This window comes from Heteronotia binoei, chromosome 21 (assembly GCF_032191835.1).
Source record: "Heteronotia binoei isolate CCM8104 ecotype False Entrance Well chromosome 21, APGP_CSIRO_Hbin_v1, whole genome shotgun sequence".
NCBI lineage: Eukaryota > Metazoa > Chordata > Lepidosauria > Squamata > Gekkonidae > Heteronotia > Heteronotia binoei.
The window spans coordinates 10,552,825-10,577,763 of NC_083243.1; the positions used below are offsets into that span (position 1 = coordinate 10,552,825).

A 24,939-nucleotide genomic window follows, 5' to 3' on the forward strand; every position below is an offset into this window, starting at 1 on the left:
GGGGGAGGGGAACAAGAAACGAACAGTAAAATGGTTTTTATATTGTAATAATGAGCCAGTATGGACTGCCCATTTCTGGCCATGCTCTCACCTGTGTCTGAATGTGTGCATCTTGATCACCTAGGCTACAATATGTTACTTGCCATAAAGGCACATGAACTGATTCAGTTTATAACATGTCACTTGCACATGTCCCTCGTTATTGCTTATGTGCCTAGAAGTTAAGACATTCATCTTGCATTCTTGCATCATAACTAGTACTGTTTATTGATAAAAAAAATTTCAATACCAAGACACACAGCTTTCCCTCATACATATAGATCTTACTTTTTGGTAATTGACATTCCCATCCCCCTCTTGTCTCAACTGTGTTTTAACCCAGGTTGAAACCTAAATGAGAGCACATCATGTAATTTGGCCTACACTCTCCAGGAATGGTACAGTGCAGGAAGGGGGAGAACTGATACCAGGGTGCTATTATATAAAGAGGGTAGCCTAATTTCAACAGAGACCTGGTGGGCCCTCTCACGTTAGGGGGTAGCCTAGCCTCAAAAGACATGGTGGGCCCTCTCACGCTAGCCTGCATACCCAGCCCCATGATGGAGACTTAAACAGCTCTGTAGTGGAAGGCTGGCCTGCCTAGCCAAAAGTATGCCCCTAAATAACCCTTCACCCCCATACATGCATCCTTTCTGGACGGACAAAAATTAAAAACTAAGATGTGCCAGTGAGAATGCATAAATCTATCATTGTTTGTTTCCCACCTAAGGCTTACCCTTACCCCATCTTTATTAGTCAGTCCTTCCTGGGAATGTCAAAACCAAATTGTCATTTTGCTGCCCTTTGTAAGCAGTCATATAAAAAAGAAGAGAGTGGGATGTGGGGCTCATGCGCTTGAGCCCCCAGATCCCACAAAGCCTGAAGACAGAAATATGGGTGGATCGTGTATTTGGCATATCGGCCTGAGCCACCCACATTGTGTCTGAAAGGCTAAAGGGCGCAGACATCTTACACTCATATTCTTGCTTCCTTCTGCTGACAAAAGAACACAAGATTCTTACACCCGTGTTCAAACTACATTTTTGCGGTCCTCAGATAAATTTATTCCTGATAACTGCTGAGCTGGTATTAGTTCCTCTAGACTGTGAAAACATGACCTCATGGACAGATGACTTTCTGTTAGGGCTTTTGTCTGTCCGATGCTGTAAGCTATTTTTATTTTGGGGGCAACTGATGCAGAGATAAATAAACCCTTGCTCAAAGAAGCAAGGCAGACGCATTCTCCCCTCAACACGTGTCGAGAGTCTTCATTCCTACACTACTCCCCTGTATGGATTCTTTGATGCTTTTGAAGAGTGCCATTCTGACTGAACCTCTTCCCACACTCTGAGCATTCAAAAAGTTTCTCCTTTGTGTGGGTTGCTTTGTGTTCTTGGAGATGGCCACTCCTAATGAATCTCTTTCCACACTCTGAGCATTCAAAAGGCTTCTCCCCTGTGTGTGTTCTTTTATGTTCTTGAAGACCGGAACTCCGAGTGAATCTCTTTCCACACACTGAGCATTCAAAACGTTTCTCCCCTGTATGGGTTCTTCGATGCTTATAAAGACTGGAACTTACACTGAATCTCATTCCGCACTCGGAACATTCAAAAGGTTTCTCCCCTGTGTGGGTTCTTTGATGCATTTGAAGACTGGAACCCAGACTGAATCTCTTTCCACACTCTGCGCATTCGAAAGGTTTCTCCCCTCTGTGGATTCTTTCATGCTGATGAAGACTGGAACTCATAGTGAATCTCTTTCCACACTCTGAGCATTCAAAAGGTTTCTCCCCAGTATGGGTTGTTTGATGCTTTTGAAGGTAGCCACTCACAGTGAATCTCTTTCCACACTCTGAGCATTCAAAAGGTTTCTCTCCTCTGTGGAGTCTTTGATGTTGATGAAGATTGCTCTTACTACTGAACTTCTTTCCACACTCTGAGCATTCAAAAGGTTTCTCTCCACTGTGGAGTCTTTGATGTTGATGAAGATTGTTATTCCTACTGAATCTCTTTCCACACTCCATACATTCAAAAGGTTTCTCCCCTGTGTGTGTCCTTTTATGTTCTTGAAGACCGGAACTCTGAGTGAATCTCTTTCCACACACTGAGCATTCAAAACGTTTCTCCCCTGTGTGGGTTCTTCGATGCTTATAAAGACTGGAACTCACACTGAATCTCATTCCGCACTCGGAACATTCAAAAGGTTTCTCCCCTGTGTGGGTTCTTTGATGCTTTTGAAGACTGGAACCCAGACTGAATCTTTTTCCACACTCTGCGCATTCGAAAGGTTTCTGCCCTCTGTGGATTTTTTCATGCTGATGAAGACTGGAACTCACAGTGAATCTCTTTCCACACTCTGAGCATATAAAAGGTTTCTCTCCTCTGTGGAGTCTTTGATGTTGATGAAGATTGCTCTTACTACTGAACTTCTTTCTACACTCTGAGCATTCAAAAGGTTTCTCCCCTGAGTGGGTTCTCTGATGCTGTTGAAAACGGTCTCTCCTACTGAATCTCTTTCCACACTCTGAGCATTCAAAAGGTTTCTCCCCCGTGTGGATTCTTTCATGCTGATGGAGGCTGGAACTCACAGTGAATCTCTTTCCACACTCTGAGCATTCAAAAGGTTTCTCCCCTGTGTGGGTTCTTTCATGCTGTTGAAGACTGCCACTCCTACTGAATCTCTTTCCGCATTCTGAGCACTCAAACGGTTTCTGCCCAGTGTGGGTTCTTTGGTGCTTTTGTAGACTGGAATTCATACTGAATTTCTTTCCATACTCTGAGCATTCGAAAAGCTTCTGTGCTGTGTGTATCCTCTGGTGTACGAGAAGTTGTAGCCTGTATCTGAAGTACTTTCCACAGTAACTGCATTTGCATGACTTCATTATAACGTGGTTTGGAAAACAGACGTTGCTCTTCCTTCCGTTGGAGAACGTCATCCCACCCTTCGAGCAGATAAATGGCTTAACTCCTGAATGAGTCCATTGGAGACTGTTGAGGACTGGAATTTCATAGAAGTTCCCTTCATGGCAAATGGACTTCGCCCACCTCTTAACCGTGCAGCTTCCTTCCAGCCTCTGTGATCCATCTCTATTTCCCAAGTTTCCTTTGGCCTGTTCATTCTGGATTTTTTCCAGCGAAAAGCCCTGAAATTTCCCAAATGATTCCTCAGCGTCTCCTCCTGGAATAAAGAAGGTCAAGTCACACAAGGAGCCAAGCCACCAATCAGGAACACCTGATTAATGAATGTGCATTTTATTTCCTGAACTGTGGCCACAACTCTTCCTTGATGATGATGATGATGATGATGATGATGATATTGGATTTATATCCCGCCCTCCACTCCGAATCTGAGTCTCAGAGCTGCTCACAATCTCCTTTATCTTCCTCCCCCACAACAGACACCCTGTGAGGTGGGTGGGGCTGAGAGAGCTCTAACAGCAGCAGCCCATTCAAGGACAGACTCTCAGAACAGCCTACAATCTCCTTTCCCTTCCTCCCCCACAACAGACACCCTGTGAGGTGAGTGGGGCTGGAGAGGGCTCTCCCAGCAGCTGCCCTTCCAAGGACAGTCTCAGAGCGGCCTACAATCGCCTTTCCCTTACTCCCCCACAACAGACACCCTGTGAGATGGGTGGGGCTGAAAGAGCTCTCACAGCAGCTGCCCTTTAAGGACAGAGGCTCAGAACAGCCTACAATCTCCTTTCCCTTCCTCCACCACAACAGTCACCCTGTGAGGTGAGTGGGGCTGAGAGAGCTCTGACAGAAGCTGCCCTTTCAAGGACAGAGACTCAGAGCGGCCTACAATCTCCTTTCCATTCCTCCCCCACAACAGTCACCCTGTGAGGTGGGTGGGGCTGAGAGAGCTCTATCAGCAGCTGCCCTTTCAAGGACAGTCTCAGAGTGTCCTACAATCTCCTTTCCCTTCCTCCCCCTCAACAGACACCCTGTGAGGTGAGTGGTGGTGGTGAAGGCTCACCCAGCAGTTGCCCTTTCAAGGACAGAGTCTCAGAGTGGCTTACAATCTCCTTTCCCTTCTTCTCCCCACAACAGAACAAAGTTGGAATCCAGTAGCACTTTTAACACCAAGAAAGTTTTGAGAATATAAGCTTTCGTGTGCTAAAAGCACACTTCATCAGATAATAGTATGGGATGGAATTAACAGTCCTACATATATAGAGAGTGGGCAGTTAATTAGTATGCATAATATTGAAAATGTTTTTAGCAAATGAAAGAACAAGCTGGAATCTGGTAATCGTTGGTTTGGGTTGACTGGGCAGAAAAAACAGCAAAGGCAATAAAAGTCAGGATTGGAGATTGATGTCTATGTCATTAGGTTTCTTAACAGTTAAGAATAAGAACTCTTTTGAGAACTCCTCTTGAAATTACACCTCTTTCTAGAACTGTGATTGACCCAAAGTCACTCCAGCAGCTGCGTGTGGAGGAGTGGGGAATCAAACCTGGTTCTCCCAGACAACTATTACACCAGACTGGCTCTCATGAAAGAAAGCACAAATACAAAAATCTTAATTTCTAGTCATGCAACTGAACAGAGAGTTATCTTCCAGGTGTGATGAAAGAGAAGAGGACCTGGTTTTCAGACTTTGATAACGTGTGTCCGTTGGGGTAGGGGAGAAGTCAGGACCTCACAAAGCGAACACCACAGTTTGGTGTAGTGGTTAAGCGTGCGGACTCCTATCTGGAAGAACTGGGTTTGATTCCCCATTCCTACACTTGCAGCTGCTGAAATGGCCTTGGGTCAACCATAGCTCTGGCAGAGTTGTCCTTGAATGGGCAGCTTCTGGGAGAGCTCTCTCAGCCCCAACCACCTGACAGGGTGTCTGTTGTGGGGGAGGAAGAGAAAGGAGATTGTAAGCCACTCTGAGACTCTGTCCTTGAAAGGGCAGCTGCTGGCAGAGCCCTCTCAGCCCCACCCACCTCACAGGGTGTCTGTTGTGGGGGAGGAAGGGAAAGGAGATTGTAGGCCTTCTGAGACTCTGTCCTTGAAAAGGCAGCTGCTGTGAGAGCCCTCTCTTGCCCCACCCACCTCACAGGGTGTCTGTTGTGGGAGAGGAAGATAAAGGAGATTGTGAGCCACTCTGAGACTCTGTCCTTGAAAGGGCAGCTTCTATGAGAGCCCTCTCAGCCCCACCCACCTCACAGGGTGTCTGTTGTGGGGGAGGAAGGGAAAGGAGATTGTAGGTCGCTCTGAGACTCTGTCCTTGAAAAGGCAGCTGCTGTGAGAGCCCTCTCCAGCCCCACCCACCTCACAGGGTGCCTGTTGTGGGGGAGGAAGATAAAGGAGATTGTGAGCCACTCTGAGACTCTGTCCTTGAAAGGGCAGCTGCTGTGAGAGTCCTCTCAGCCCCACCCACCTCATAGGGTGTCTGTTGTGGGGGAGGAAGGGAAAGGAGATTGTAGGCCGCTCTGAGACTCTGTCCTTGAAAAGGCAGCTGTTGTGAGAGCCCTCTCAGCCCTACCCACCTCACAGGGTGTCTGTTGTGGGGGAGGAAGGGAAAGGAGACTATGAACCGTCCTGAGACTCTGAGATTTGGAGTGGAGGGCAGGATATAAATCCAATATCTTCCATCTTCTTCTAAGGGAACTCCCACAAGAATGCCAGTTGCTGGGGCAAAGGAGTGGAGGCCTGGAGACATGTTACTGACCACAGTAGGAAAAACTTGATGAGCATCTGACTCATACAGCAGAACAGTTCTTAAGTAAGTACCTCAGCTTGCCTTGGAATATCCAGTATTTCAGTTCCGTTCAGTTAATTTATTGTAATTAGCCATTGGCTGTTACAAATCTACAAAATCTCAAGAATAAAGGATAGTAAATTAGAAGTTAAAATGTACGAAGTATAGTGTAAGGCAGGGGTGGCCAACGCTAGTTCTCCTGATATTTTTTTTTTTTTGCCTACAACTCCCATCAGCCCCAGCCAGCATGGCCAATGGCTGGGGCTGATGGGAGTTGTAGGCAAAAAAACATCTGGAGAGCTACCCTTGGCCACCCCTGGTGTAAGGTATAACAAGGGTATAACAATGGGTGCAATACAACGGCAATAACAATAACATAAATCTGAAAGTTATCCCTTCGCATTAACACCTTGGCACGTATTTTATTTGCTGCAAGGGCAAAGACTGAAACTTTCGGGGAGATATAAGCATCAATATCAGATAAAAGAAATACTATTTTCTTCCTCGACTGAATAAGCCTGACAGAATCCCATTTAAAAATCTAGCCCTGTCCAGTATTTAAGGACAGTGCAGCCCTTAACTGAGCCCCAGGCAGAGTTTCCAAGATCTCAGGCCCCAAAAGGCTTCCCTCCCTCCCTGCTTACTCAGAGGACTTTATCATTCTACCCAACCTAGAGTTGCTAAGGAGTAAAGCAGAAATCCGCCATGGCTATTCTTTGCCCATTCCCCTGAGGCAATGTGAACTGGCAGAGACTGACCAAGAGAGAGATCTTGGGGTCGTGGTAGATAACTCACTGAAAATGTCGAGAGAGTGTGTGATTGCAATAAAAAAAGGCCAACGCCGTGCTGGAATTATTAGGAAGGGAACTGAAAACAAATTAGCCAGTATCATAATGCCCCTGTATAAATCGATGGTGCGGTCTCATTTGGAATACTGTGTGCAGTTCTGGTCACCGCACCTCGAAAAGGATATTATAGCATTGGAAAAAGTGCAGAAAAGGGCAACTAGAATGATTAAAGGGCTGGAACACTTTCCCTATGAAGAAAGGTTAAAACGCTTGGGGCTCTTTAGCTTGGAGAAACATCGACTGCAGGGTGACAAGATAGAGGTTTACAAGATTATGCATGGGATGGAGAAAGTAGAGAAAGAAGTCCTTTTCTCCCTTTCTCACAAGACAAGAACTCGTGGGCATTCGATGAAATTGCTGAGCAGACAGGTTAAAACGGATAAAAGGGAGTACTTCTTCACCCAAAGGGTGATTAACATGTGGAATTCACTGCCACAGGAGGTGGTGGCGGCCACAAGAGGGGATTGGCTAAAAATATGGAGCAGAAGTCCATCAGTGGCTATTAGCCACATTATATATATGTGTGTGTGTGTGTGTATATACACGCACACAGATATTGGCCACTGTGTGACACGAAGTGTTGGTCTGGATGGGCCATTGGCCTGATCCAACATGGCATCTCTTATGTTCTTAATGGTGACACATACTCACTCGCAGCCAGTTCACTCGGAAAGAAACAATTCTGTGGAGATCCTCTTGAGAAACTCTCCAGCCCTTCGTCTCCAGCCCTTCGTCTGTCTCCACTGCAGTCTCTCTCATCCATGCCTTCTTTGGGAGAGAAAGAGAAAAGAGGAAGAGTGACACAAGGCCTTTGTCTGCCTCAGGCCCTGACACCCACCCTACCTCTCATGCGGGCCACAGCATTGGCTGCAGTTGCCCCTGGAGAGCCAGTTTTGGGTAGTGGTTAAGTGTGCTGACTCTTATCTGGGAGAACCAGGTTTGATTCCCCACGCCTCCACTTGCAGCTGCTGGAATGGCCTTGGGTCTTGGAATGGTCCTGGTCTGGCATAGCTCTGGCAGAGGTTGTCCTTGAAAGGGCAGCTGCTGGGAGAGCCCTCTCAGCCCCACCCACCTCACGGGTTGTCTGTTGTGGGGGAGGAAGGAAAAGGAGATTGTGAGCTGCTCTGACACTCTGAAATTTGGAGTGGAGGGCAGGATATAAATCCAATGTCCTCTTCTTCTTCTTGGACCAGCCATGTGTGTTGGTGGCTTTCTCTACCACCTCCACTCCTGGAGTTGTCCAGAGGGGGTGAGTCCAGGGCAAAGCCACACAATGACATGCTGCTCTTCAATATTTCGATTCACACATCATCGCAATGGCAGCAATTTGCACCTTTGGCACCAAAGAAACATCCTTACCCAGAGAGTCCACGTTCCCATAGTTGTCCAGCATGACTTCCAGGTAGAGAGCTCTTTGGTCTGGATCCAGAAGGGCCCACTCTTCGACGGTGAAATACACAGTCACGTCCTCAAAGGAAGGTGGAGACTAAAAGAAAAAGCAGATTTTCTCATCAGAGATCGTGCCAGGCAAGACTGCGCTCAGGAAACGGGCATCCTGGGAGGGTGGAGAGCTTAGCAGGGGTCAAGGGAGTGGCGTTCAGAGCCTCTCTTGCTTCGACACCTTAGAAGCAGGAAGAAGAAGATAGAAGATATTGGATTTATATCCCGCCCTCCACTCTGAAGAGTCTCAGAGCGGCTCACAATCTCCTCTACCTTCCCTCCCCCCACAACGGAAACCCTGTGGGGTGGGTGGGGCTGGAGAGGGCTCTCCCAGCAGCTGCCCTTTCAAGGACAACCTCTGCCAGAGCTATGGCTGACCCAAGGCCATGCTAGCGGGTCCAAGTGGAGGAGTGGGGAATCAAACCCGGTTCTCCCAGATAAGAGTCCACACACTTAACCACTACACCAAACTGGCTCTCCAAAAGCGCACACTCCCGAGAAAGGAGGAGGAACTCAGCTGGCCCTTCTCAACCCCCCTACCTGCACTGTAGGGGCACCAGCTACCCCCACTCCTCGAAGCAAAAAAATAGTGCTAAAAACATTACCGCCGGAAACAATATAAATGCTTCAATCCTCATATAATTGAAACCAGTGTATACAATGTCATCATACCTCCCCTCCAAAGAAATCACAATTACAATTCATGACAAATCACAGTTTCCAATAGAGGGATTAGTAGTCTTCAACAATTCCTTCCATCAGTGATTAAAGTTCATAATACAGAAAAGTCCTGAAATACTTTCAAACAGGAAGGACCAGGAAATCCTTACAGTCTTCATAAGACGTCCCCTTTAGATCTCAAGATGTTTCAATACTGGTCACATGGACATATGAAGCTGCCTTATACTGAATCAGACCCTCGGTCCATCAAAGTCAGTCTTGTCTACTCAGACTGGCAGCGGCTCTCCAGGGTCTCAAGCTGAGGTTTTTCACGCCTATTTGCCTGGACCCTTTTTTGGAGATGCCAGGGATTGAACCTGGGACCTTCTGCTTCCCAAGCAGATGCTCTACCACTGAGCCACCATTCCTCCCCTTCAATTATCTTCTTCAATTATCAGGCTGTCAAACTGGAACCTGATTTCAATGACTTCTAACACAGATTCAAGGTTCATGGCTTACAGAAGAATCAATAGGTTCTCCTACCTACCTGCATTTCAAGGGCAGCAGCTGTCTCCACTCCTCCAGAAAGATGCCTCAACCCTGTCTCTTCACTGCCTATAAGGGAGATGTTGTTGGAAGAAAGGGTGTTAGCCTAGACTAAAGGTGTGAAGGCGTGGGGGGAAAAACTGGAAAAATTAGGGGGTGGAATGTTTTTTTCCCCTGAAGCCTTTTTTTTTCTGAAATAATGAAAAAATTGAAAAAAAATAAAAATTGATTAAGGAATGTTTTATTTTAACATGATGAATACAATATTTTAAGACAAGGTGTTCAAATATTTTCCAAATCATTTCTAAAAAAACACGCATGGTTTCAGATTATTCTAATTTCTGTGCACTGAGGACAAGCAAGTTCCTAGGAGAGCCAGTTTGGTGTAGCGGTTAAGTGTGCGGACTCTTATGTGGGAGAACCGGGTTTCATTAACCACTCCTCCACTTGCACCTGCTAGCATGGCCTTGGGTCAGCCATAGCTCTCGCAGGAGTTGTCCTTGAAAGGGCAGCTTCTGGGAGATCTTTCTCAGCCCCACTCACCTCACAGGGTACCTGTTGTGAGGAAGGAAGGGAAAGGAAATTGTAGGCTGCTCTGAGACTTGGAGAGCCAGTTTGGTGTAGTAGTTAAGAATGCAGACTCTTATCTGGGAGAACCAGGTTTGATTCCCCACTCCTCCACTTGCACCTGCTAGCATGGCCTTGGGTCAGCCAAAGCTCTGGCAGAGGTTGTCCTTGAAAGGGCAGCTGCTGTGAGAGCCCTCTCCAGCCCACCCACCTCACACGGAGTCTGTTGTGGGGGAGGAAGGGAAAGGAGATTGTAGGCCGCTCTGAGACTCTGTGCTTGAAAGGGCAGCTGCTGTGAGAGCCCTCTCAGACCCACACACCTCACAGGGTGTCTGTTGTTGGGGAGGAAGGGAAAAGAGATTATAGGCCGCTCTGAGACTCTGTGCTTGAAAGGGCAGCTGCTGTGAGAGCCCTCTCAGCCCCACACACCTCACAGGGTGTCTGTTGTTGGGGAGGAAGGAAAAGGAGATTGTGAGCCGCTCTGAGACTCTTTGGAGTGGACGGTGGGATATAAATCCAATATCATCTTCTTCTTCTTCTAGGTCATGTCCATTCATTGAAACTTAGTCCTACACTCCCTTCTATACAGAGCCCCGTGGTGCAGAGTGGTAAAGCTGCAGTGCTGCAGTCCTAAGCTCTGCTCACGACCTGAGTTCGATCCCCAGCAGAAGCCCCACACACCTCTCTTGAATTGGACTTGGCAACGCTATAAACCCCAGTTCCTGTCCAGGAACTAGTTTTCCCTCCTGCAGCCTTCTGGGAGACCAGCCTGAAAGACTTCCTGTCTCTCTAGGAGGCCTCCTCAGAATTGCTGCTTCCAGACCGGAGGGGAGGAGGAAGAGACTAGGCCGAAGCCTGACTCCAGTTTGATGGCCTCTTCCTGCCAACTCCCAGATAACCACAGCCTAAAATGGTGTTTCTTCACAATGACTATGGACAATTTTACTTGGCATGAAAATATCACAACTAGGATATTAAAAATATAGTGTATCCAAACAATTATTACAAACAGAATTTACTTTTTAAATAATTTCTATTTGTAATTGTTGTTTTATTTTAAAATGAATCAGATTTTTATTAACAGATTTTCAGTTAACAATAAAGAACACTGTAATCTGTCACCTCAAATAACGCAGCCTTAGTGAGGATATAATAAACAAATTTTAAAAAAAACCAAGAAAAAGAAAGAGTAATCTATTTGTAATTGTAACAAATGGAGCAAACAACCTCCTGAACTGTTTATTAGTTTATGTGGAACAGACAAAAAAAACCTCCACAAAACAATTTTTAAAAATCCAGAAGTAACAATGATTCTTCTTCTTCTTCTTCTTCTTCTTATTATTATTATTATTATTATTATTATTATTATTATTATTATTATTATTATTATTATTTCCTCTCCACAGTATTAAATAAAAATAAAAAACTCATTCTCATAAAAAGAATTAAAGAGTGGGGGAAGTGTATAGAAGGGAAAGGAAAGGTCCCCTGTGCAAGCACTAGGGTTGCCAAGTCCAATTCAAGAAATATCTGGGGACTTTGGGGGTGGAGCCAGGAGACATTTGGGGCGGAGCCAGGAACAAGGGTGTGACAAGCATTATTGAACTCCAAGGGAGTTCTGGCCATCAAATTTAAAGGGACAGCACACCTTTTTAAATGTCTTCCTTCCATAGGAAATAATGAAGGATAGGGGCACCTTCTTTTGGGGCTCATAGAATTGGACCCCATGGTCCAATCGTTTTGAAACTTGGGGAGTACTTTGGGGAGAGGCACTAGATACTATATTGAAAATTTGGTGCCTCTACCTCAAAAAAACAGCTCCCCCAGAGCCTCCAAAACCTCCAGATCAATTCTCCATTATACCCTATGAGAATCGATCTCCACATAGGGAATAATGAAGACGTTTCCCTCTCCTCCCCCCTCCCCACCCCCCCGTTTCTGGCAAATCTGATGCATTGGCCTCTCTACTCACGAGTTGCTGCCAGCTCTTCACAGCAACACAGACACACCATCCCAAGTTGAAGCCTTTCAATCAAGCCTCCGGAGGTGCAAAGGCACATGGTCCTTTGGGCGCGGGGTGGGGCTCCCCCCCCACTGGCCAGCTGACTGGGGACAGGAAGCAGCCTGGGAAAATGGAAAAACTCTGGCTGCTGCAATCAGGACTGGGTGGGAAGGGAATGGCAAGGAGAAGCTGCTGCGATCCGGGGTGGGAAGGGAAGGGACGAGGAGAAGCATCAGGGATCGGTGGGAAGGGAAGGGGCGAGGAGAAGCTGCTGGGATTGGGGCTGGGTGAGAAGGGCTGGCATCCCCCCCCCCCCCGGTTTCCAGATTTTTGGCGAGCGGGGGGAGGTTTCCAAAGCGGGGGTCCCCCGCCCAGGCGGGGGATTTGGGAAACCTAGGGGTTTATATTACAGGTTTTTGGTGGGATGCGGGCGGTTCGATTTGAGTCTTGGAGACGGGTGAATCGGGTTCTGGATGGTATGGTCACAGTCATATTTTATGCTCTTAAAGTAACAGAATGACTTTCAATCTGGAAAAAAAAAAGAACTGCTAATGTTGCAAATTTTTTTTCAATTTTTTTTTTGCTCTCACAGCAGCTGCCCTTTCAAGGAGAGTCTCAGAGCGGCCTACAATCTCCTTTCCCTTCCTCCCCCACAACAGACACCCTGTGAGGTAGATGAAGATATTGGATTTATATCCCGCCCTTCACTCCGAAGAGTCTCAGAGTGGCTCACAATCTCTTTTCCCTTCCTCCCCCACAACAAACACCCTGTGAGGTAGATGAAGATATTGGATTTATATCCCACCCTCCACTCCGAAGAGTCCCAGAGCGGCTCACAATCTCCTTTCCCTTCCTCCCCCCACAACAGACACTCTGTGAGGTGGGTGGGGCTGAGAGAGCTCTCCCAGAAGCTGCCCTTCCAAGGACAGACTCTCAGAGCAGCTCACAATCTCCTTTCCCTTCCTTCACAACAACAAACACCCTGTGAGGTGGGTGGGCTGGAGAGGGCTCTCACAGCAGCTGTCCTTTCAAGGACAACCTCTGCCAGAGCTATGGCTGACCCGAGGCCATGCTAGCAGGTGCAAGTGGAGGAGTGGGGAATCAAACTTGAGAGAGGTGTGGCTTCTTGAGAGAGGTGTGCTTCTTGAGAGAGAAGCACCAGGTTCCTATAAGCCTGGGCGGAGGGAAGGAAGAAACACTGCCAACACATTTCAGACTTCTGTGACACTTGAAACATATCCTACGAACTCCCAAGCTCAAAACTGTGACAACATCCCTGCTCCATCGGACCAAAGGTCCACCTGTGTCATTCTCTCACTAGCTGGGCCCTCCCGTGTGCCTTTGAGTTCAGGCTTCTGTGAGAAGGAGGGCAGTAGAAATGAGACCAAACGACACATCCACAATCACATCCATCGAAAAAATCTAGATGTGACATTAGAACATCTGAAAACTTGAGAGTAATATCAAGGTTTTTCTTGAGCGTCTGTTGATGCTCTAATGTGACATCTAGATAGTCAGCAGGATATGACATCATTTCCACTTCCGGGTCAACCTTTTTTGAGCTGCCTTGAGTCCCTCGAACAGAAGGTACATGGGATACAAAGATTGGGAGCGGGGTGGTTGGTTAATATTTGTGTGTGCACACTGGGAAGTCATGGTGGCCTCCGGTGGCTGACCCCTACATGGGGGCCAGGAAGATACTCAGAGAGGCAGCTGAATAAAGCCTGCCCCCTCCTCCCACCTCTGATATTCCATCCAAATACTTGCTAGGGTCAACCCTGCTTAATTTCTGAGATCTGAAGAGATACAACTTGCTTGGACTAACCAGTTCAGGGCTTAAGAACATAAGAGAAGGCAAGCTGGATCAGGCCCATGGCCCATCCAGTCCAACGCTCTGTGTCACACATAAGAACATGAGAGAAGCCATGTTGGATCAGGCCAGTGGCCCATCCAGTCCAACACTCTGTGTCACATAAGAACATAAGAGAAGCCATGTTGGATCAGGCCAATGCCCCATCCAGTCCAGCGCTCTGTGTCACACAGTGGCAAAAAAAAACCCCAGGTGCCATCAGGAGGTCCATCAGTGGGGCCAAGACACTAGAAGCCCTACCACTGTTGCCCCTCTGAAGCATTAAGGATACAGAGCATCACTTGCTGCAGACATAAGAACATAAGAGAAGCCATGTTGGATCAGGCCAATGCCCCATCCAGTCCAACGCTCTGTGTCACACAGTGGCAAAAAAAAACAAACCCAGGTGCCATCAGGAGGTCCATCAGTGGGGCCAAGACGCTAGAAGCCCTCCCACTGTTGCCCCTCCGAAGCATTAAGGATACAGAGCATCATTTGCTGCAGACATAAGAACATAAGAGAAACCATGTTGGATCAGGCCAATGCCCCATCCAGTCCAACACTCTGTGTCACACAGTGGCCAAAAAAACCAGGTGCCATCAGGAGGTCCATCAGTGGGGACAGAACTCCAAAACTTCTGGAGCCGAGGCCCCTGAGTGATTATTAGCCACAAGGCATAGATGGCACTCTATGTGTAGGGCAATAATTCTCTGTATTCTAGGTGCTTTTGGGAAAACAGCAGGAGGGGTTTAGGAGCTCTGGCCCTGCTGGTGGACCTTTTAATGGCACCTAGGTTTTGGCTACTGTATGACACAGAGTCTTGGACGAGATGGGTCATTGGCCTGGTCCAAGATGGCTTCTTGTGTTGTTAAGAGAATGGAGCTGCCCTCCATGAATCTGTAAAATTCCCTCTTCGTGAGAGCAGCCACTATTATATCCTAAGGCAATGTGTCTGAGAAGTCCACTCTGTGTGGTGTGCGCAAATGCTTCTTTTTCCTCCTGGCCTGAACCGTTCTATCCAACAACTTCACAATGGGCCCAAAACTGGGCACAAGGCACCCTTACCACATGAGAGGGCATCTTGGGAACTCTCCTGGGCCTGGGCCTTCTGCTCTTCCTCCAGAGGAGACCCTTCCTCCTCAGAGAAATTTACTTCCGCCTTCACAGAGCGTCCCCACATCTGAAACCGCAGTAAGGAATACAGGTAAGAAGAGGAATGCTGAAGACCAAGGAAACGGATCTTCCCCTGCCCATCTTCATCCCTGCATCGATTAACACGGCTGCTTCAACCGCAGCTGCAAGAATCAAGTTTACAGTTTTCTATTAACCCTGGTGAAGGGATACATATAAGGCAGGGGTGGCCAACGGTAGCTCCTCAGATGGTTTTTTTTTGCCTACAACTCCCATCAGCCCCAGCCATTGACCATGCTGGCTGGGGCTGATGGGAGTTGTAGGCAAAAAAACATCTGGAGAGCTACTGTTGGCCACCCCTGATATAAGGCATGGAGGCCTTAAGATAAGGTCAAAGATCACAGCTTGAAGGGACTGCATGAAGCTCACCTGCTCCACCTGCCGCTTCTCCTCTGCCTGACTCAGGAGGAAACCTTCGGCCAGGGACACCGCCTGGGAACTGGTCTCCGGTCCACATTCTCTGATCCAGCACTGCATGTCCTCGGGCAGGAGGGCCAGGAACTGCTCCAGGATCACCAGGTCCAGGATCTTCTTCTTGGAGTGCCGCTCCGGCTCCAGCCACTGCTTGCAAAGTCCATGGAGCTGGCTGCAAACCTCTCGGGGCCCGGCACCTTCCTGGTAGCAGAACTGCCGGAAACGCTGGCGATGTTCCTCTGAAGTCCCAGGGTCCTGATGCAGGATCTCCGGCACAGCTCCTTCCCAGAATTCAGCCCCACTCCCTGCCTGGAGGAGGTGTGGGTCTTTCCTTGCTGATCCTTCTGGGTCCTGCTCCTCCATCTCCTTTCCCGTCTACCAGGCTGGCTCCTGTTGCAAAAAGATCTCTCTGCTTATTTTGGATGAAAAGGGAGAGGAGAATATATCAAAAAGGCAGAAAGGAACCAAAAGAAAATGGAGCCACAACACTGACACATCCAGGATTGCCCTAATGAATCAGAAAGAGTGTCGTCGTTGTAGTTTTCCAATTTATGCCATTGCACTATATTAACTATTGTAGACTGGAATGAACTATTGTAGACTTCTCCTAAGAAGGCCCACTGCAGTCTCCAGGCCCTGGTGACATACACCCGATAGCTCTTAAGGATGTGTGATAGTGAATGTACTAATTCGTAGATGTAACCTATAATGAAATTCAGCCACTGCACCAACAGACTGTTGAGTAGCAAATATTACATCAATTTTTTAAAAGGGATCCAGATGGGAACCAGGAAATCACTCCTCATTCAGTCTAAGGTCTGCCCATGGCATATTAGTAGAATCTGTAAAGACAGAATTGTTAGGCACATCGAAGGGGAAAACCTGCTGAGGGAAAATCAGCATGGCTTCTGCCCAGGGAAGCCCTGCTACAACAGAGGATGTATAAAGAGAATTTTTTCTCTCTCTTCCAAAAATACTAGATACAAAAATACTCCCTCTTCCAAAATACTAGAAGCTGAAGGCATCCAGTGTAGCTGATGGGCAGCAGATTCAGGACAGACAAAAGGAAATACAGAGAGGGTTTAAGTCTGGGACCGACATATCTACGAGATCGCCTCTCCACATGTCCCGGAGAACACTACAATCTGGCACTCAGCATCTGCTGACCATCCCTGAACCGAAGGACATCCGACTATCCTCGACCAGGGTCTGGGCCTTTTCGGCCTTGGCCCCAGCCTGGTGGAATCAGCTCCCCTCAGAGATCCAGGCCCTTATTGAATTGTTACCTTTTCGTAGGGCCTGTAAGACGGAGCTATTCCACCAGGTGTCTTATCCCATCGGCTGATCCTATGCTGTGATACCACCTCTGCTGAAATACTGGTTTTATACTATCTGATGTTCAGTGTATTATGATGGGCCCGACAGAGTAGCCAAATTGTATTATTTACTTTTATTGGTTTTAATTGCTGTTTTACTGTTTTAAAACGTTGCTATTTGCCCTGAGCCCATCTGGGAAAGGGTGAAATATAAATTATCTCAATAAATAAAAATAATAAATAAAAAGTCATGGTCACAGGAATAAACAACTTTCAAAAGGGACTAGATAATTTCATGATTAACTATCAGCTCTGGTTGACTGAGGGGAATTTCCACATTCAGAGATACTAATCCTCTGAATCCCAGAGCCAGAAAGCTACATCTGGGGAAGGCCTCAGCCTCTGTGCCCTGTTGTTGGTCTCCAGAGAACTGGAGACCAAGTCCTGTGAGGAAAGGTTGAAGGAACTGGGGATGTTTAGCCTGGAGAGGAGGCGGCTGAGAGGTGATAGGATCACCATCCTCAAATACTTGAAGGGCTGTCCTATAGAGGATGGTGTGGAATTGTTTTCTGTGGCCCTGGAAGGCAGGACCAGAACCAATGGGTTGAAATTAAATCAAAAGAATTTCCAGCTCAACATTAGGAAGAACCTCCTGATCGTTAGCGCGGTTCCTCAGTGGAACAGGCTTCCTCCTTGGGAGGTGGTGGGCTCTCCTTCCTTGGAGGTTTTTAAACAGAGACTAGATGGCCATCTGACAGCGATGAAGATCCTGTGAATTTAGGGGGAAGTGTTTGTGAGTTGCCTGCATTGTGCAGGGGGTTGGACTAGATGACCCTAGAGGTCCCTTCCAACTCTATGATTCTATGAACTGGTTTGGCCCTCGTGTGAGACAGGATGCTGGACTAGATGGGCCCTCACTGGTCTGATCCAGCAGGACTCTTTTTTTATCTTCTTACTTCCAGGGTGTTTTCTTTATACTGAACTTTATACTGAATTTTATTCTGCTTAGGTGCTTATTTTACCTTGCGGCTCAAATTACTATTACAAAACTTTCCCCCTATTGTTTATTTCTAGGCACAAAATGGCAACCTCATTCGACTTGTGTGTATCTTCATTTGACAGAAGTAGGGTTGCCATATCTAGCTGGGACCTCGTCGGGGCACCCCACCCCAACTCCGCACCGCGTTGCCGAGAAAGTAACGGGAAGGCAGTTGGGTGACCGTTAATTTGTTTACCTAAGGCGCACGCCGCAGCTGCTCCCCTGCAAGGTTCTAAAGGGGGTCTCGTGCCTCCTCTCAAACTGCCTGAAGAGCGCGCGCCGCTGCCGCCACTGCAGCCGCAGCTCCCGCCACTGCTACCTCAAATGCCTGTTTCGAAGTGGGAGGGGCGGGGGGAGAAAATGAGCCGAACTCTCCTTTGTTGTCTTCATCCTCCCCCTCCTCCTGGCTTTGGCACATGCGTAGAAGAAGCAAGCATTTCGCCGGCTGCTGTCGCCGGGCTTTCTGCTCCTCCAAAAAAGCCGCTGAACGGGGTGGAGGGGGCGGGGCTATGTCGAGAAGCCCAAGAGCGGTGCGAAAAGGCTGCTGGGGGCTGTAGTTTCGCATTTCAGTCAGTGTTCAAAGCGCTTTGCACGGTGCAAATCGGGACAAAATTGGGTCTTGTCGGGATGTCGGGACAAGAAGGTCCATAACGGTGATGGTCCCGATATATCGGGACGGATGGCAACCCTAGACAGAAGGCTAGATGCTAGGAGGCCTTGTGCCTTTTGATTCCTTTTTTGAAGTAGTACCTAAACTACAACTATTTCATAGAGCCTGCAAAGATGGAGGCTTTCTGCCAGGCTTATGGTTGAGGCAGCGAGTGTCCTATTATTCCAACGTTTGGCCCGCCTTACAGGGCCATTGTCCCCTTCTGGTGCCACTATCTTATTGCTATTGCCATCATTCAAACGTGGGCCTATACCTGGTTATTTGAGATGCTGGGTCCTTTTTGCCGGTGGTGCGTTTTATTTATTGTTTTTACTGTTTAATTTTGATGTGGTGTTTTAACTTTATTCTAAATTGTTGCTGAAATCGTATTCCTTCCCTCCTTAACAGCGTTCCTGTTTTGGTCCCAGACCTACTTGTGTGCTGTCTTTTTATTATAATTGGAGCCTAAAGAGCCAGTTTGGTGTAGTGGTTAAGTGTGCGGACTCTTATCTGGGAGAACTGGGTTTGATTCCCCACTCCTCCACTTGCACCTGCTGGAATGGCCTTAGGTCAGCCATAGCTCTGGCAGAGGTTGTCCTTGAAAGGGCAGCTGCTGTGAGAGCCCTCCCCAGCCCCACCCACCTCACAGGGTGCCTGTTGTGGGGGAGGAAGGGAAAGGAGATTGTAAGCCACTCTGAGCCTCTGTCCTTGAAAGGGCAGCTGCTGGGAGAGCCCTCTCCAGCCCCACCCACCTCACAGGGTGTCTGTTGTGGGGGAGGAAGGGAAAGGAGATTGTAGGCCGCTCTGAGACTCCTTGGAGTGGAGGGCGGGATATAAATCCAATATCTTCATCTTATTATTATTATTATTTGTACCTTAGAGTGTCCCCCGGGATCCAAATGAAGAAGGCCCACTTGGCTTGAAATGGTTTAAGTCGTAGGGTTCCCAAGTCCAATTCAAGAAATATCTGGGGACTTTGGGGGTGGAGACTGGAGACTTTGGGGGTGGAGGCAGGAGACATTGAGGTCGGGCCTGGGGCGAGGCTGTGACAAGCACAAGTGAACGCCAAAGGGAGTTCTGGCCATCACATTTAAAGGGACTGCACACATTTAAAGGGACTGCCTTCCCTCCATTGGAAATAATGAAGGATGGGGCACCTTATTTTGGGGCTCATAGAATTGGACCCCCTGGTCCAATCCTTTTGAAACCTGGAGGGTGTTTTGAGGAGAGACATTGGATGCTATGCTGCAAATGTGGGGCCTCTACCTCAAAACTCTGCCCCTCTAGAGTCCCAGATACCCACAGATCAATTCTCCATTATACTCTATGGGAATTGGTCTCCATAGGGAATAATGGAGTTCCCAGCCGGCATTTCCCTCCCTCCCCCCGCTTTCTGATGACCCTGAAGCGGGGGGGGGGGGGCCTCCAAACTGGGGGATCCCCTGCCCCCACCTGGGGATTGGAAACCCTATTAAGTCGCCATTGTTTCCTCTTGTAACTTTTTACTATACTATGAGGCTTGTGTTGGGCCCTGATAGCCTTTAAAAGTCTTTGTAATAAATACATGTATTTCTATGTACAATCAGTTCATATTTTGTTTTCGCTCTTGGCTCTGCATTTGCTTTCACACAACGGTCCCAACCAGTTCCTCTGGAGGGTCAACAACAGGGCAGAGAGGCTGAGTGTTTCCCTGAGATTGTCTCCTGGCTCTGGGATTCAAAGGGTTAATGCTTCTGCATGTGGAGGTTCCTCTCAGTAGTAGTACCCATCAATAAACTTTTCCTCCATGAATAGGTCTAATTCGCTTTTATAAGAACATCAGAAGAGCTCTGCTGCATCAGACCAGTGAGAGTCCATCTAGTACAGCATCCTGTCTCACACAGTGGCCAGCCAGTTCCTCTGGAGGGCCAACAACAGGGCAGAGAGGCCGAGGCCTTCATAAGAACATCAGAGGAACCCTGTTGGATCAGACCAATGAAGGTCCATCTAGTCCAGCCTCCTGTCTCACACAGTGGCCAGCCAGTTCCTCTGGAAGGACAACAACAGTGCACAGAGGCCAAGACCTTCATAAGAACATCAGCAGAACCCTGCTGGATCAGACCAGTGAGGGTCCATCTAGTCCAGCCTCCTGCCTCACACAGAGGCCAACCAGTTCCTCTGGAGGGACAACAACAGTGCACAGAGGCCAAGACCTTCATAAGAACATCAGGAGAACCCTGCTGGATCAGACCAGTGAGGGTCCATCTAGTCCAGCCTCCTGCCTCACACAGTGGCCAGCCAGTTCCTCTGGAGGGCCAACGACAGGGCAGAGAGGCCGAAGCCTTCGTAATAATATCAGAAGAGCCCTGCTGGATCAGACCAGGGAGGGTCCATCTAGTCCAGCCTCCTGTCTCACACAGTGGCCAACCAGTCCCTCTGGAGGGACAACAACAGGGCAGAGAGGCCGAGGCCATCCCCTGAGGTTGCCTCCTGGGTCTGGGTTTCAGAGGATGAGTGCCTCTGAATGGGGAGGTTCCCCTCAGTCACCAGGACTGGTAGGTATTGATAGACTTCTCTATGAGTCCATCTAATCTCCCTTTAAAGCTGTCTTTGCCTGTGGCCACCACTGTATCCTCTGGCAGCAAATCCCACAATTTACTCTATTACGCTCCACTACAGAGCCCCGTGGCGCAGTGTGGTAAAGCTGCAGTACTGCAGTCCAAACGCTGCTCGTGACCTGAGTTCGATCCCGGTGGAAGCCGGGCTCCAGTCGCCGGCTCAAGGTTGGCTCAGCCTTCCATCCTGCCGAGGTCGGTAAAATGGGTACCCAGCTTGCTGGGGTGAAAAGTGTAGATGGCTGAGAAAGGCCATGGCAAACCACCCTGTAAAAAGTCTGCCAAAAAAAGTCATGATGCGATCTCACCCCATGGATGGGTAATGAATCGGTGCTTGCACAGAGGACAACCTTTACAGATTCTCCAGAGTGCTGATCCACCCTGTTAGGGGTGCCAATCCCCACGTGGGGCAGGGGATCCCCCAGCTGGGTGGCCCTCCCCCCGCTTCAGGGTCATCAGAAAGCAGAAGGGGGAAAATATCTGCTGGGCACTCCATCATTCCCTATACGAGACCGATTCCCATGGAAAATAATGGAGAATTGATCCGCGAGTATCTTAGGGGGGGCTGTTTTTTGAGGTAGAAGCACCAAATTTTCAGTAGCATCTAGTGCCTCTCCCCAAAATACCCCCAAGTTTCAAAAAGATTGGACCAGGGGGTCCAATTCTATGAGCACCCAAAGAAGGTGCCCCTATCCTTCATTATTTCCTATGGAAGGAAGGAATTTGAAAGGTGTGCTGTCCCTTTAAACGTGATGGCCAGAACTCCCTCATGCTCGTTATACCCTGGCTCCTGGCTCCACCCCCAAAGTCTCCTGGATCCACCTCCAGATATTTCTTGAATTGGACTTGGCAACCCTACTCCATTTATATATTTTATTGAATTTTGAAAACATACAAGTTAATATCAATATTAATAATCATATATCAGGGGTGGCCAACGGTAGCTCTCCAGATGTTTTTTTGCCTACAACGCCCATCAGCCCCAGCCAGCATGGCCAATGGCTGGGACTGATGGGAGTTGTGGGCAAAAAAAACATCTGAAGAATTGCAGATTTATACCCCGCCCTTCTCTCTGAATCAGAGACTCAGAGCGGCTTACAATCTCCTTTCCCTTCCTTCCCCACAACAGACACCCTGTGAGGTGGGTGGGGCTGGAGAGGGCTTTCACAGCAGCTGCCCTTTCAAGGACAACCTCTGCCGGAGCTATGGCTGACCCAAGGCCATCCCAGCAGCTGCAAGTGGAGGAGTGGGGAATCAAACCCGGTTCTCCCAGATAAGAGTCCGCGCACTTAACCACTACACCAAACTGGCTCTCAGTTTGGAGAGCTACCGTTGGCCACCCATCATATACGATTAATTAATCTTATGGAATCAGGTTATAAACAAGCATAAATACTTACATACATACAATAAAATATCTAGTAAGAATTTTAAGTTATATAGATGTGTCTAGGTATGTAAACCATTTTCTATCCAAGCAGAGAGATCAAGATGAAAACAAGATTGAAGTGAAGGCAATAATTCCTGCATCAAAATACAATCGATCTAATTGAACCCATATTATCATTAAACTCTCAAGCAAGCATTGCGAAGGATTCTTAACTACCTAAATAATTTTTATGCAAACTATTACAGATTATTCCAAAAACTACTATCGCGGAATTACTATGAGGTGCAATCCACGACCAGCACAGTAAAAGAAAAGGAAGGTAGAAAAAGAGAGAAATAAAAAAGTACTAATAAAAGGGAAAGAAACAAAAAACAAAACTGAAGAAAACGGTTTGGAGGCTCCCCCCTCCCCCCCGCCACCGCTTCAGGGTCGTCAGAAAGTGGGGGGAGGGGAGGGAAATGTCTGCTGGGAACTCTGTTATTCCCTAGGGAGATTTATTCCCATAGAAAATAATGGAGAATTGATCCGCGGGTATCTGGGGCTCTGGGGGGGGGGCTATTTTTTGAGGTAGAGGTACCAAATTTTCAGTACAGCATCTAGTCCCTCTCCCCAAAATATCCCCCAAGTTTCAAAACGATTGGACCAGGGGGTCCAATTCTATGAGCCCCAAAAGAAGGTGCCCCTATCCTTCATTATTTCCTATGAAAGGAAGGCATTGAAAAGGTGTGCCGTCCCTTTAAATGTGATGGCCAGAACTCCCTTTGGAGTTCAATGATGCTTGTCACAGCCTTGATCTTGGCTCCACCCCTAATGTCCCCTGGCTCCACCCCCAAAGTCCCCAGATATTTCTTAAATTGGACTTGGCAACCCTAGAATGCCCCAAATCCCAATTCTTCCTCAACTGATCTTCCTGGCAACCCTACTTCCTGTGGATTGACTGGTGGCGATGCGGAGGCATTCCCCCCCACCGCAAAAAATCCTTCATTAACAGCCCGAAGAGAGACCTGAAACTGCACACATCACGGCGGGGAGGGAGACAGGGCTCCAACCTCCCCCGCTGGATCAGCAGCTGCCTCCTCCCGCTAGTCTGCCCCTGGAATCTCAAGGATGCCAACCCCAGGCGAGGCCAGGAGACCTCCCGGAATCACCACCGGCCTCTAGCTGGCAGAGCTCAGCTCTCCTGGAGAAAAAGGGCAGCTTTGGAGAGTGGGCTCTATAGGGCAATAGATCCCCCACTGAGGTCCTTCCCCCCCTCAAACCCCCAGGAATTCTCCACCCCAGAGATGGCAACCCAGGCCCGGAGACTCCCTCCCTCTACATTCCAACCCCCCCCCCCCTTTCTGGGAAAGAAACGCCTTCTTTTTGACCCAGGTTTATTAGCAATAGAATAACTAACAGGCATTCCCGCATTCTGACATGTTCCTGTTTTATGGTTTCCCACGCGAATGCAACCCGGATCTAAGGCTTTCTGAATGTGTTAATTTTACTATTCTGCGATTGGTTTTTCACTTCGTACCACTTGGCATTCCAAACCCCACCCGCTATACGTGGCTCTGCTTACTGGACCTCATTCCTCGCCTGAAGAAGCGGGCATGCACCCCAAAGCTTCCCTTCTGGATAAAACTGCGGTCGTCTTAAAGGTGCAATCGACTCCCATTTCGTTGCATAAAACTGCGCTGGCCTTAAAGGTGCAATCGATTCCTATTTCATTGCATAAAACTGCGCTGGTCTTAAAGGTGCAATCGACTCCTATTTCGTTGCATAAAACTGCGTTGGCCTTAAAGGTGCAATCGACTCCTATTTCGTTGCATAAAACTGTGCTGGTCTTAAAGGTGCAATCGACTCCTATTTCGTTGCATAAAACTGCGCTGGTCTTAAAGGTGCACTCGACTCCTATTTCGTTGCATAAAACTGCGCGGGTCTTAAAAGGTGCAATCGACTCCTATTTCGTTGCATAAAACTGAGCTGGTCTTAAAGGTCCAATCGACTCCTATTTCGTTGCATAAAACTGCGCGGGTCTTAAAGGTGCAATCGACTCCTGTTTTGTTCCCCCTTTCGTTTGCCACCCTGCAGCTTCCCCTTACCGAGAACGGAGCGGAGGTGAGATGGGGAAGCTCCAGCAGAACTTTCCCACGAGGGAGGAGGGAGGGTTTGGGGAGGAAGTGACCTCACAGCCTCGCGTTCCGGGCTGCTGCTGCTCTAGGAACTGAGACTCCCTCCCCTTAACCCTTGTAGGGCAGGAAATGCCAGCATCTCCCCTGCAAGGGGGGGGGGGCGGGCCAGGGTCTGACCCAGGAGTCTCCTGAAGCCCGGGAGGGACAGGGAGTGAGGGGCTCTTCCAGTCTGAACCTGGGACTGGCCCCCCTTTCTGCATGCCCCCCTCCCCTGACTCTGGGGATTGCTAGTTTGTGTTGACTGAGCTGAAACAACAAATACCTTCCTTTTGACCCAGGTTTAATACAATATAGCAGGGATGGCCAACGGTAGCTCTCCAGATTGATCAGGGGAGAATTTCTGCTAAGGTCTCTTGGGCCAAGGTTTGTGCCATTGCTTTGGCTTGCCCCCTGGAGTGGACGCAGGGATGCCAAGATTCCTTGAGGTTTTTGTACTTTTGTCCGTTTCCTGCAGGACACTATCGGTTGTGGAACTGAAAAGGCCTTTGCCTTCAGAGGCGTGCACACGAAAGCTTACGTTCTGAATAAA

At 48.3% G+C, this 24,939-nt stretch overlaps 3 protein-coding genes across 8 annotated transcripts in view; all 3 read right to left on the reverse strand.

The window, feature by feature from the left end:
* The window catches only part of LOC132588824 (zinc finger protein 345-like), a 35,855-nt gene extending 32,881 nt beyond the window's left edge, over window positions 1-2,974 (reverse strand). The window contains exon 1 of the mRNA XM_060261275.1: window positions 1,447-2,974. Coding sequence (XP_060117258.1) covers window positions 1,447-2,974 — 1,528 coding nt within the window. The remainder of the gene's footprint in view (window positions 1-1,446) is intronic.
* The window catches only part of LOC132589100 (oocyte zinc finger protein XlCOF6-like), a 235,415-nt gene that overhangs the window by 120,367 nt on the left and 90,109 nt on the right, over window positions 1-24,939 (reverse strand). The window contains exon 1 of one of the 6 annotated variants that reach the window (XM_060261730.1): window positions 7,939-8,061. The exons of the other annotated variants lie outside the window; for them this stretch is intronic. Within the exon in view, the coding sequence (XP_060117713.1) occupies window positions 7,939-7,972 (34 nt within the window). The 5' untranslated portion in view covers window positions 7,973-8,061. Of the gene's footprint in view, window positions 1-7,938; window positions 8,062-24,939 lie in introns of those variants that run through there. 6 annotated transcript variants of the gene reach the window in all.
* On the reverse strand, window positions 14,662-24,380 carry LOC132589102 (zinc finger and SCAN domain-containing protein 30-like). Its single transcript, XM_060261734.1, has 3 exons — window positions 24,321-24,380; window positions 15,204-15,638; window positions 14,662-14,823 (listed from the first exon to the last, which is right to left on the reverse strand). Exons 2-3 carry the CDS (start codon window positions 15,609-15,611, stop codon window positions 14,671-14,673), a joined length of 561 nt encoding a protein of 186 aa, XP_060117717.1. The 5' UTR covers window positions 15,612-15,638; window positions 24,321-24,380; the 3' UTR covers window positions 14,662-14,670.

What these genes read in the sequence shown, in the direction of transcription:
- LOC132589102 (XM_060261734.1), bottom strand. Translation starts at nt 15,611, where the DNA reads ATGGAGGAGCAGGACCCAGAAGGATCAGCAAGGAAAGACCCACACCTC. An exon ending in AGAAGCGGCAGGTGGAGCAG is followed by an intron (nt 14,824 to 15,203) that starts GTGAGCTTCATG and finishes CTGCGGTTTCAG; the next exon opens with ATGTGGGGACGCTCTGTGAA.